The sequence below is a fragment of the Rhinolophus sinicus genome, linkage group LG05 (genome assembly GCF_036562045.2).
Source record: "Rhinolophus sinicus isolate RSC01 linkage group LG05, ASM3656204v1, whole genome shotgun sequence".
Classification (NCBI taxonomy): domain Eukaryota; kingdom Metazoa; phylum Chordata; class Mammalia; order Chiroptera; family Rhinolophidae; genus Rhinolophus; species Rhinolophus sinicus.
Window position 1 is genome coordinate 97208713 of NC_133755.1, and position 12606 is coordinate 97221318.

The 12606-nt window shown below is 37.7% G+C and overlaps 1 protein-coding gene across 6 annotated transcripts in view; it reads right to left on the minus strand.

The window, feature by feature from the left end:
* Window positions 1–1477: 1477 nt before the first annotated feature.
* The window catches only part of PKHD1 (PKHD1 ciliary IPT domain containing fibrocystin/polyductin), a 433016-nt gene continuing 421887 nt past the window's right edge, over window positions 1478–12606 (minus strand). For all 6 annotated transcript variants that reach the window (XM_019734773.2, XM_074333064.1, XM_074333066.1 and 3 more), the window contains one exon: window positions 1478–2192. In XM_019734773.2, the coding sequence (XP_019590332.2) occupies window positions 1741–2192 (452 nt within the window). In that variant the 3' untranslated portion in view covers window positions 1478–1740. The remainder of the gene's footprint in view (window positions 2193–12606) is intronic.

Here is a 12606-nt window from a genome sequence, read left to right on the forward strand (position 1 = left end):
CCATTCAAGTTATTTTTTTTCTACTGTTATGTTTTTAAACACTGTTAATGTCCAAACAAAGTACATCGACAAAGAGGATATATCCTGCAGGCAGCCACTTTGTACCTCCAGAGTAAATTTCAATAGGCCAGATTGCCCATCAATGTCCTCCTTAAACACAAATAGTCTGGATTAAAATCTTTTGAAGTACATCTAACTATATCTCCCTCAGAATCCAACACAATATCACAGAGAAGGTTGCTTATGTGCTTTTAGGGCAGCTTTAAGGTTTCAAATATCCACAAGATCCCTAGAAAATGGACAAGAAGGCTGAGAAAGCTACTGCTAACTCATGGCAAGGTGAGACACATTTTTCCATTGATGCCCTGCTGAAGGACTTTCTGCCAGGTACCATCTTTGGGGCTAATTCCAGGGCAATGTTATTGAAAGTTCTGCAATAGAAGAGTGTGTCTCCTTCCTCTGTCCTAATTCAACCATAGGACAGCCCCTAATCTTTCAGAAATTGGAAAGTCCTGGTTTACATTTAGTGAAAAATCTAACAGCAAGTTCTTTCTGGAAAGTCTCCTTACCTCTGCTGTCTTTGTTTTTTTTTTTTCCCTTGGAGCATAAGGGCTTCTGGATCCAGGGCCGAGGATACAGTCAGGCTGCTTAAAGTATCCTTTACTTTGAACACTGATGGGCCCTGTGCAAATATATGAATTAGGTGAAATTGCCATTAGCATCCTTACCCAACTTATCTACACCAGTTGACCTTATACTCTGGTCTCTATTAGAGCTTCTAGAAGAGCCTAGAGAGGCTATACATGATGTAATCTCTCCCCTACCTCATTGGGCAGCTTTATGAATTATCTTCGCCAAAAAACAGTTCCCTGATAAATGAGTTAGCTGATAATCCACTTGGCCACTTGGTTATCTCTGGTCTCCCAATACAGTTCCTTTTATTCCAGTTGTAAATTTAACCCAGTTACTAACAGAAAGAACTATTGAAAGATAACTTTGATGGACAATTTCTTCCCCCAAACTTGCTGTTTTTGTATCTTTGTCCTTTAACTAAAAATCTCAGCAAAGCCTATGAGACTATCAGTTTTCATGTATCAATAGTTATCAGTTGCAAACTTGATATGCTTGCTCTATTGTGGGCTCCCAATAATGATTGAATTTAAGCCATGAAATAAAATCAGCTTATAAAACACCAGGAAGTTGTCTTGTGATCGAAAAGTAAGTTCTGACAGATCATCTTCTATCATTCAAATGTTCTTATAAGATAAAGAAATGTTTTGCTGTAACACCACAGAAATAACTATAGCAGACCAGCCCATTTCACGATCCCTTAATCAGAGAAGCCCAAAGCATTGGGGTTGGCCATCCTAGAGGAAGGTAAATAAAAACCCTCACTGGTATAAATCAGAACTGAACCATTATTAAGACGGTGAAACCAGGAAGATACGTAACTGGCTTAAGTTAAAAGACAAGCAAAAACATTAACAAATATTTGAGAACCTGTTATTTGACTGGCATTGGACTAGGATCCACGATAAATACAAAAGATATATCAGACACTGTTTCAATCTACAAGCATTTATATGACTATCTTCCATTTTAAAGTTGAAAAATGACAATTCAGAGTGCATATTCTCCCTTCTCAGTGCCCAAACAAGTCAGGCCACATCGCCCCTGCTCATCTTCCAGAAATATTTTGAACATTCTGACTTTCAGCCCAAATGCCCACACACCCCTTGATCACAGCTGTTCATGAATTGCTTCTGGGTGCACTGAATGAAGGCAGAATGTTTCGGTGGCACCACAGGGGGCTTTGTTCTCTTGGGAAAGCCGTGTGCTGCCACTGTCCTTGCCCAACCGACTCTGGTCCTGCAATTTCTGCCTTTCTTGTCCAAGGTCTGAACAAAGCAGCAGCTGCTGATCCCGGCCGGCCAGCTGGTATCTGAGCAACTGCTCTTGTGCCTCCTTCCAGTTCCCATTCTCTTGCACGTACACCTGCTGAGCAGGAGACCCCAGAGTACAGGTGTGCCTGTGGGATGTGACACAGGTAATACTGGCAGCTGGCACAGCAGCTTCTCGGCTGCCACCCTCCTCTCGGACAGCACGGCGGCTGACCTTCCTTCTGGACACTCCATTTAATGACTCATGAGGGAGCTGGTTCGGCTTTCCCAGAATGACCTTCATCCTCATATCTGTGGAGAAAAAAATAGGGGAGGAAATGGAGTTAGCTCTCAATCAGCGGATTACCCATGTTGCATATTTAGCATTCCTGAAAAGATAATTGCTAAATCATTCAAGATTGAGGCTAATCAGCTTATCGATTTCCAAATAATTTTGGAAATATTTTTTCCTAAAACAACCCACTGTGTCCCATGCCCAATTTATAATTAATATTAATTATCTAATAAAAGTTTGATGATATTGCTTCCCAGAGAAACACTTTTGTGATGTTGATAAGTCAACAAGGATTTTTCATTGTAAACAAGACAGTATAACAGACTGCAGTTAGGCCTGACCAAGTGGGTTAACTAACACTCGCACTGAGAAATGTGAGCACTAAAAACGAGTCTTATCTAATACTTTGGCTTTTATGCCAAATTTACATAAAAATTTGAAAAACTTTGATTAAAAAAACACATTAATATAAACATATGTAGAGATAACACACATATATATAAATAAACATGTATCCATATGAGTATGTACATATGTAATTGTGTAATAGTAGAAGGAGCACTGGACTGGAGTCACAAAATTAGAGTTCAGCCTCTCCCCGGTGAATTGGCTCTGTGACTTTCATCTAGTCACTTAGCTTCTCTGGGCTTCAGTTGTACAATTTTATATTACCCTCAGGTGCTACTTAACAGTTTCCTAAAATGTATTTCATTTTAACATTCTTGTTTTGTTTTCTCCCCTTGATATTTCAATTACATTTTATTTTTCTAACCAACAGAATTCATATTCAACTCAGAAGAGTACAACATGGGTGTTCACCGTGGTAAACAGATGATCTAGGCATTTTTTTTTTGTCTGATGGTATAAGTTTTATTTTGATTATGCTTGATTCATTTTTTTTTTATTAGTTTCAGGTGCACAAGACAAAGTGATACTTAGACGTTTATCATTTATATCCCTCACACTGTGTCAACCCCCCTCCCCCCATCCACTATCCCTCTGACATCGCACACAGACATTATATTTCCACTGTCTCTATTCCTAATACTGTACTCCGCTTCTTGTAAGTATATACATACACACACACTCACTCACACACACACACACACACACATATAAACTTGTAGTTGATATTCATTATTGTTCAGCTTCAGCTTCAGGTGTACAGTGCAGTGATCAGGCATCTACATCATCCCTGAGGTGGTCTCCCTAATGAGACAAGTGTCCATTGGATACCCTACAAAATCTTTACAACATTATTGATTACATTCCCCAAATTAATTTTCAAAACCCCGTGGCCATCTTGTGGTTACGGACTGTTTTATAATCCCCTCACCTTCGCCCTTATCCCCACCCGCCTCCCATCTAGCAACCCTCAGTTTTTCCTCTATGTCTCCAAAACTGTTTCTGATTAGTTCATTCACTTATTCTTTTCTTTAGATTCCACATATAAGTGAGATCATATGGTATTTGTCTTTCTCTGTCTGACTTATTTCACTTAACATAATGTTCTCTAGGTCCATCCATGTTGTTGCAAATGGTAAGATTTCTTTCTTCTTTATGGCTGCGTAATACTCCATTGTATAAATGTACCACAGTTTCTTAATCCAGTCATCTACCGATGGGCATTTCGGTTGTTTCCATGTCTTGGCTATTGTGTATAATGCTGCAATAAACATAAGAGTGCATAAAGTTTTTTGAATCAGAGTTTTGGATTTCTCCAGATAGATACCTAGGAGTGGAATTGCTGGATCATAAGGTAGTTCCATTTTCAAATTTTTGAGATACCTCCATACTGTTTTCCATAGTGGCTGCACCAATCTGCAATCCCACCAACAGTGCACAAGCATTCCCTTTTCTCCACATCCACGCCAGCACTTGTTGTTTGTTGATTTATTGATGATAGCCATTTTGACTGGGGTGAGGTGGTATCTCATTGTGGTTTTTATTTGCATTTCTCTGATGGTTAGTGAGGTTGAGCATTTCTTCATATGTCTGTTTGCCATCTGTATGTCCTTTTTAGAAAAATGTCTCTTCATGTCCTCTGCCCATTTTTTAATTGGGTTGTTTGTTTTTTTGGAGTTGAGTTGAGTGAGTTTTTTATAAATTTGTGATATTAACCCCTTATCAGATATATCATTGGCAAATATCTTTTCCCATTCAGTAGGATCCCTTTTGGTTTATTGATGGTTTCCTTTGCTGTGAAAAAACTTTTTAGTTTGATGTAATCCCACATGTTTATTTTTTCTCTTACTTCCCTTGCGCGAGGGGATATATCAGTAAAAATCTTACTCCGGGTAATGTCTGTGAAGTTTCTTCCTATATTTTCTTCTAGGAATTTTATGGTTTCAGATCTTACATTTAAGTCTTTAAGCCATTTTGAATTTATTTTTGTATATGGTGTAAGGAGGTGGTCCAGCTTCATTTTTTGCATGTGTCTGTCCAGGTTTCCCAGCAACATTTATTCAACAAACTGTCTTTACCCCGCCGTACATTCTTGCTTCCATTGTCATAGATTAAATGGCCATATAGGCATGGATTTATTTCTGGACTCTCTGTTCTGTTCCATTGATCTATGTGTCTGTTTTTATGCCAGTACCATGCTGTTTTGATTACTGTAGCCTTGTAGTATAATTTGATGTCAGGTATTGTTATACCTCCCACTTTGTTCTTATTTCTCAAGATTGCTGAGGCTATCCGGGGTTTTTTATGGTCCCATATAAATTTTAGGATTATATGTTCTATTTCTGTGAAAAATGTCATTGGTAGTTTGATAGGAATTGTGTTGAATATGTATATTGCCTTAGGCAGTATGGACATTTTAACTATATTAATTCTTCCTATCCATGAACATGGTATGTGTTTCCATCTATTTGTATCTTCTTTCATTTCTTTCTTCAGTGTCTTATAATTTTCTGAGTACAGATCTTTTACTTCTTTGGTTAAGTTTATTCCCAGGTATTTTATTGTCTTTGAAGCAATTGTAAATGGGATTTTTTTTTTTTCTCCTTCTGATGGTTTATTATTGGTATATACAAATGCAACTGATTTCTGAATATTAGTTTTGTATCCTGCTACTTTACTAAATTCATCTATCAGCTCTAATAGTTTCTTGGTGGAGTCTTTAGGGTCTCTATATATAGTATCATGTCATCTGCATATAATGACAATTTTACTTCCTCCTTACCAATTTGGATGCCTTTTATTTCTTTTTCTTGTCTGATTGCTGTGGCTAGAACTTCCAGGACTATGTCGAATAGAAGTGGAGAAAGTGGGCAATCTTGCCTTGTTCCTGATCTTAAGGGGAATGGTTTTAGCTTTTCCCCATTGAGTATGATGTTAGCTGTGGGTTTATCATATATGGCCTTTATTATGTTGAGAGATGATCCCTCTATTCCCACTTTCTTAAGGGTTTTTATCATAAATGGCTGCTGGATTTTATCAAATGCTTTTTCTGCAACTATTGATATGATCTGGGCATTTTTGTCCTAATCTGTCCCAATTCTTTGAAGCATATATTATATAAGCAATGCTACCTGTAACTTTTAAAAGTGTGATCACGCCACATATAAATGAACTAACTAACCTACTATCATGGTGCTTGAGCAATACATGATGGTGAACTAGAACTATTTAGAGTTTTACTGATGTAACTGAATCACACCTACCAAACTGTTATTTACGGTATGAAAGATGTGAAAGATGGTCCCTAGAAGCTACATAGCACAGCAGCTGAGAATACAGGCTTGGAATCAAACAAATGCAGTTAGATGTGTTGTTTGTTCCCTTACTTGCTGAATAAATGTGCAAATTGTACCTTATCCTCTGTGTGCTTCAATTTCCTCATCTGTAAAACAGTGGACATGACAGTATCCACCTCATAGGACTGTTTGAAGTTTACCTAAGATGAATCATGCAAAGCAGTGCCCAGAGCCTGCGATCCAGAAAAAGACTGCATAAATAATAACCATCATAATGCAAATCACTAATGCTCACACCACACTCCACCCTGCCAGACACTGTTCTGAATGCTTTACATCCATTCACTCATTTAATCCTCATAACCGCCAGAGGTTTTGTGATTTATAGTAAGAAATCCTTTTCTGGCACAGAGCTCTTAAAATCCTTGGAATCGCCTAAGTGAGAGAAGGACTGAAGATGTCTTTTGTTAAGTTAATGAGGTGACTTTTGGACCTCCCTAAGGATGGGAGCTGGTTGCCAAGAGAACCAATCTTGTTATGAAAGGATAGAAACTTTCAGTCCCACCCCTTGACCTCTGAGGAAGAGAGAGGGGCTGGAGGTTAATTCAATTGGCAATGATTCAATCAATCATGTCTATGAAATAAAATTTCTATAAAAACCCAAAAAGACAAGGTTCAGAGAGCTTCCTGGTTGGTTGGTGAACCTGGTTGGAGGGGCTGGGAGAGAGGCTCCTGGAGAGGGCACGGAAGCTCCAAGCCCCTTCCCCATGCCTTCCCCTATGCATCTCTTTCATATGGCTGTTCCTAAGTTTATATCATTTTATAATAAATTGGTAATCTAGTAAGTAAAATGTTCCTGAGAGTTCCGTAAGCTGCACTAGCAAATTAATCGCATCTGAGGAGGGAGTCATGGAAACCTCTGAATTATAGCCAGTTGGTCAGAAATACAGGTAACAACCTGGACTTGAGACTGGCATCTGAAGTCCATGGAGGTGTCATTGGAACCTCCAATCTATAGCCATTTGGCCACAAACACAAGTGATATAATCTGGACTTGCAACTGTCATCAGAAGTTGGTATGAGAAGTGACCAGCGGTGTTTTAGGACTAGCCCTCAATCTGTGGAATCTGATGCCATCTCTGGGTGTATAGTGTCAGAATTGAGTTGAAATGTAGGGCACCCAGCTGGTACCTGGAGAATTATTGGAAATTGAGTCTCAGAACTATTTTACAACCCCATGAAGCTAGTCCTATTACTGTCCTCACTTTACAGTACTTTCCCTGGGTCACAAAGCTTTGAAGTATAGTCAATATGGGATGCAAACTTAGCTGGCCTGCCTCAGACACAATGCACCTAACATGACCACTAAATATGATTCCACAAGTATCTTCTTTTGACTCTGTCTACATTTACATTGATAAAATGTACCATGAATTAATAGCCCTGTAACTATCTTTTCCTCACACAGATAGAAACATTATACAAATTCACATTAAACTGATAAAGCAATATCAACAAAAAAGATCCTAGGTGTCTAACTTTGGAATGTCTTTTTTCCTGAATTTGCCCATGTTTTGCATGTACAATCCATGTTCACCAGTTTTATTAAATGCCAGCTTAGTTTGATTTGCATTTATTTGTTTGAAAGTTTGAAACATTTCCATTCAGAAGTTTCAAAAGTGCCTCAGATTCAATATCTCAAAAGAATAAACTTATCAAATTTTTTCCAAGTCCTGCTCTTTTTTCTTTACCCTATTTCATTCATGCAATCCCTTTTCAGGTGCTCAAACTGGATTGTAGGAGGAATCATTTTGAGTTTCCAGAGACGCTTTACTGGAGTACCTATCTATTTACTCATTAGTTTATTGGCTCACCCCTCCATTCATTCATTCATTCGTTCACTATTTACTGAGCACCTACTATATGCTAGGGCTGGGACTATAGCAACAGACAAAAAATAGTCCTACTATTATGTAGTTTGTGTTTTAGTTGTGCAGACACACATAAACAAGAAAATCCCTAGAGCCTGTACTAAGTGGTCCTGGGATAACAAGCCTTTTAGTATAATGTCCCCTGTTCTCTAGGACTCCAGGGAACAGACCTCTAAGCTGATTAACGTTAGAGCCTTACAGGAAGTGGTGGAACAGAACTAAGAGCAAAGTACTTTTGGGTGTGAGGCAGGAAGAGGGCTGGTGTCTAGGGAAGACAGACAGGAAGTGCTTAACCTTGCTTGAGAGGTTAGAAAGGCTTCACAAAGGAGATGACTTCAGAGTTTTGGAGGACAATATGGTGAGGAGACATTGCAATACAGGATACAGCGTGTGCAAAGGTAGGGCAGCAAGAAAGAACAAGGCATGTTGGGATCCACAAAAAGAGCTCCACACTGAGAACCTAGGGTGTGTATATCAATATGGATGTGTATGCATGGTTGGGGTTGGTAAAAAGTAATGTAATAATATTATATAGAGGCCATAAATAAAGAAAGGGGCTTGAAAACCCTACGAAGGATTTTGGAATATATATATATTTCATAGAAGATGGTGTGCAAGTCCCTGAAAGTTTTGAAGTAGAGCAGTGGTATATTATTTCTCTGTTGGGAAAAATAGCCTTTCTATAATGGAAAAAAAAATAACTGTGAGGGAGTTAGAGAGATTAGTTATGATAATGGACAAGATATAAAAAATAACAGTAGGCCAGAGTTAAATAGCGGGGGTGCCAAGAAAATGTATACAAGTAGACACTTTGGTCAGCATTGCTCAAGCAGTAGTTCGCTGTCATCAGAAGTGTCTGGATGCTGATGGTAACCACCTTGACACCTCTTGTAATTGCAGAAGTCAAACGTGACTTGTATTCATCTTTTGTTATCAGTATGTATTGAGTATTACAATTTTAATAATTTTCCTTTCTTAAAATGTGTATACATTTTTTTTGGTACCCTCTGTATGTTTAATCACTAAATAGAAAGATTCTAGAGACAGATTATAACATGAGTGGGGGAAAGAAGAAGGCTGATATTTAGGGGACATTTAGGTATGGGTCATGGACATCAGTGCTATCCCCATTGATAGGTGAGGAATTGAAAGATAGAAGAGATCTTATAATCTAGGGAAAATGAAACAGAGTGTATTTCTATTGCATCAGGAAAAAAAAAAAAACAACAACATTCTTTGGTGCACCTAAAGATAAATCAATTGAAAATAAAAAATATACCTCTTAGGTTGTATTATTGGTGTCTATAAAACTCCCTGGTGGTTGTAGGTCCTAATGAATTTTTGTTGAATGAGTGTGATAAATTAGCATAAGGACCTGAATACATTTTACTTCCCCTCCCCCCCCCCAGAAATTATAACCTTCTTGAAAACTTGGACTTGCTCCCACTCTACATTTATCTTCTGTAGCAACTACCTCACTATTAACTGAATATTGATATCAGATACTTTTCTGTTAAGAGCAGTGTTCAAGGAAGTAGGGAGCTTTTTCAGACCAGGGATCCGAAAAGGCATTTCACAATCACAAAGGCCCTGCTTTCACCTTCTAGTGAGTTCTCATCATGTGTGAGTGTGTGTGTGGTGGGCTTTCACTTGCCCATGTGCCCAGGTCAGTGGTAACAATAAAGGTTTTATAATCGAACAAACTATTGAGCCTGTATTTGGGCTTACTAGAAAAGTAATTTAACCTTTGAATTGCAGGGTATTTTTTTTTTTATTAGTAAGATGGGATAACCTACTTTGCTATCTCATAAGGTTGTCGTGAAAGCAGATGAGCTAAAACACGTTTTGATACCTTGTAAACTATGAAGGACCTTCTAAACCTCAGGTGTTGTGCTGTGGTTGTGTGAGTCTCGTGCTGCTGATGAAGCTGATGGTGACAATTACTGTAGAAAGAAACAAAGGACCATCCATAGGAGTATTTCATGGAAACGTAATGTAAATATTGGCTTAAACATTACAAGCATTGTTTTCAAATAGTGTACTCTTTTCTAACTTCAATATTTTGAACTCCTCTCGGCTGAGTGCTTAAATACATTTCCTTTACAGTATTTTATATCCATACTGAGCTTTAGATTCGGGCTTCATCCTACTAGAAGCCCAAATGTTTTCATTCTTTCCCTAATTACCTCATGTCCCACCTGTAAGAATTCTTGTAAAACACATCCTTGTCTTGAAGTAGTTTTTCCATCCTCGCTTTCAGAACTCTCTGCCTTCTTTTATTCATCTCCTCCAATATCTCACTTCCTTTGAAAAGAACTCTGTAACTCCTGGCTTTCTCATTATCATCACACATTGCATGTTGAGGGATTTATCAATTGATTTGTTATAAACAATAAGATATTATAGTTCAATTTAAAAAACAATTTTATTAAATTATAAGTTTGCTAACAATAAAGGAAATCCAAGATTATTCCATGTTAATCACACCCTTATTACTTGCATCCCAGTATGTGTTGTTTGAAGAGAAAAGGCTAACAATAATTTAAAGTAACACTCAGCAATTGTAGCAATTATCACATGTTGGGCACTAATATATTTATATATATATATGTATATATACACGCACGCGCACGCACACACACACACACACACACACACATACACACGGTGCCAAAAAAAAATGAACACACATTTTTTTGGAAAACTGTGTTAAAATTGTAATACTATATACCAATAACAAAAGATGAATACAAGTCACATTTGACTTTTGCAATTACAAGAGGTGATCAAAGTGATTACCATCAGCGTTCAGACACTTTTGATTATGGTGAACTACTGTTTGAGCAACATTGACCAAAGTGTCCACTTTCATACATCTTTTTGGCACCCGCAGTGTGTGTACATACACTGTGTTTCCTTGAAAATAAGAACTACCCAGAAAATTAACCCCAGTTAAGATTGTCAGCCAGACAGATGCATTTAGTCATTATGACAATGTTCCAGAAGAAGATGACATGACTGTATTTGAATAAATGTAGATTGTTGTACATGAAAAAATAAGACATCCCCCGAAAATACGCCCTAATGCATCTTTTGGAGCAAAAATTAATATAAGACCTGGTCTTATTTTCAGGGAAACACTATATATATATATATATATATATATATGCTATTATTATCTCTCTTTTGGAAGGGAGAACATTAAGAAGCACAGAGATTAACTTCCCAAGTCCACGTACAAAGTAGTGACAGATCTTACTTATTTTACAGAATTAAAGATTTTGGGCTCCGGAGTCTGTCCTCTAAGCACCACATGACACTGTGTAAAGTTAAAGACAACAATGTGGAATTAAGGAGACTGTTCTGTTGGGTATGTGCATGGGGTTATGGCAGGCATGTGAATGTCATCTTTTATTTACCTTACAGTGAAAAGAAATTAAGAACTATCCTAAACCCCTGGAAGGTAGGTGGCAACACCAACCTTGACATTTCCCATCCTTGCTTTTCTCACATCTCATCACCCAGTTCATTAATCACTCTTTTATATACAATGTAAATGCTAATTTTTTTAACCTGTGTATTATGCTCCTCAGTTTACTGAGACCAGTCTTGGTTTGTGTTAGAAGACAGTAATCAAGTCTATATCATACTATGTGACACATTATTGAGGCAAAGTATACTAATTTCCCATTCAATTTAACGATGAACGGGAACTGAGGTGAGAAAGAAAAGATAATAGCAGCAATATAAATATGTGCAATATACTTTTGATTTGGAGCAGTAAAATGATAAAGTATTATATTGTTTATATTGTTTCCATGATGCATCAATTAATATTCTGCTAAACCCATAGGATTCTTATCTTCTCTCTCATTTTCCAGTCCTTTGCCTAGCATGGGTCCGCCACGGCCAACTATGGAAAATTCCCTCCATTAGAGCTAGTCAAACTTTCAGGTTATCCTAGTTTCCCTATGGGATCGCAACTCCTTCCAGAACTATTCATTGACAGCTCAATCTACATTGATTTATACCTCAATACCTGCTGACTAGAGTTTTTCACTTGACTTGTGTAACTGCTTCAATTATTGGTCACCTTTCCTTGTATGACAGTCTCCTTTTCCTCTTTGGACATTGAGTTCTTTCAGGGAAGGAACTTTTTGTGCTATCAACCTTGTCTCTTTCTTATGCCTGGTGCTATATCAAGTACTGAGTTTGATGTCATTTCCATAATTACTGCTCCCACCAGGAGGAAAAGACAAAGTTTATTGAGATCAGCAAATAACCAAAGAACAAGAATAATAAATTGTCACGTGGAAGCAAACTTAAAAAAGGAAAAAAAGGCTTTGCATTTTCATTCCTTGGTAAAACCAATACCATTTTATATAAGGGAAATCAAACACTGCAAGTCACCTATTTTCAAATCATTGAAGATATTGTTATCCTGTTTTGGAGAAATCGTCATTCGAAATCTGTCCCCCCTTATTCTTCAAGTTTGAATCTCTTCATAAAAGACTAGCACAAGCATACCTTTCCTTTGTAGGCCCCAAAACATTTAAAAATCTCCCATGAATTATTTACATGGCAGCCCCAATCAGCAACATACCTGACAGACTCCCTAGCCAAAATGAAAGTGTACTGTGTAAAGGTGCCCAGGGAGGCTGGCCACCTCCCACTGTGAGGTTATAGACAGAACTAAGTCAGCACACATTATATGTCAGTGCCGACATCAGAAGGAATCAGATCCTTTGATCTCAGACCTCCATAGGAAGCTTAGATCTCAGACAAATTAGATAAAAAAT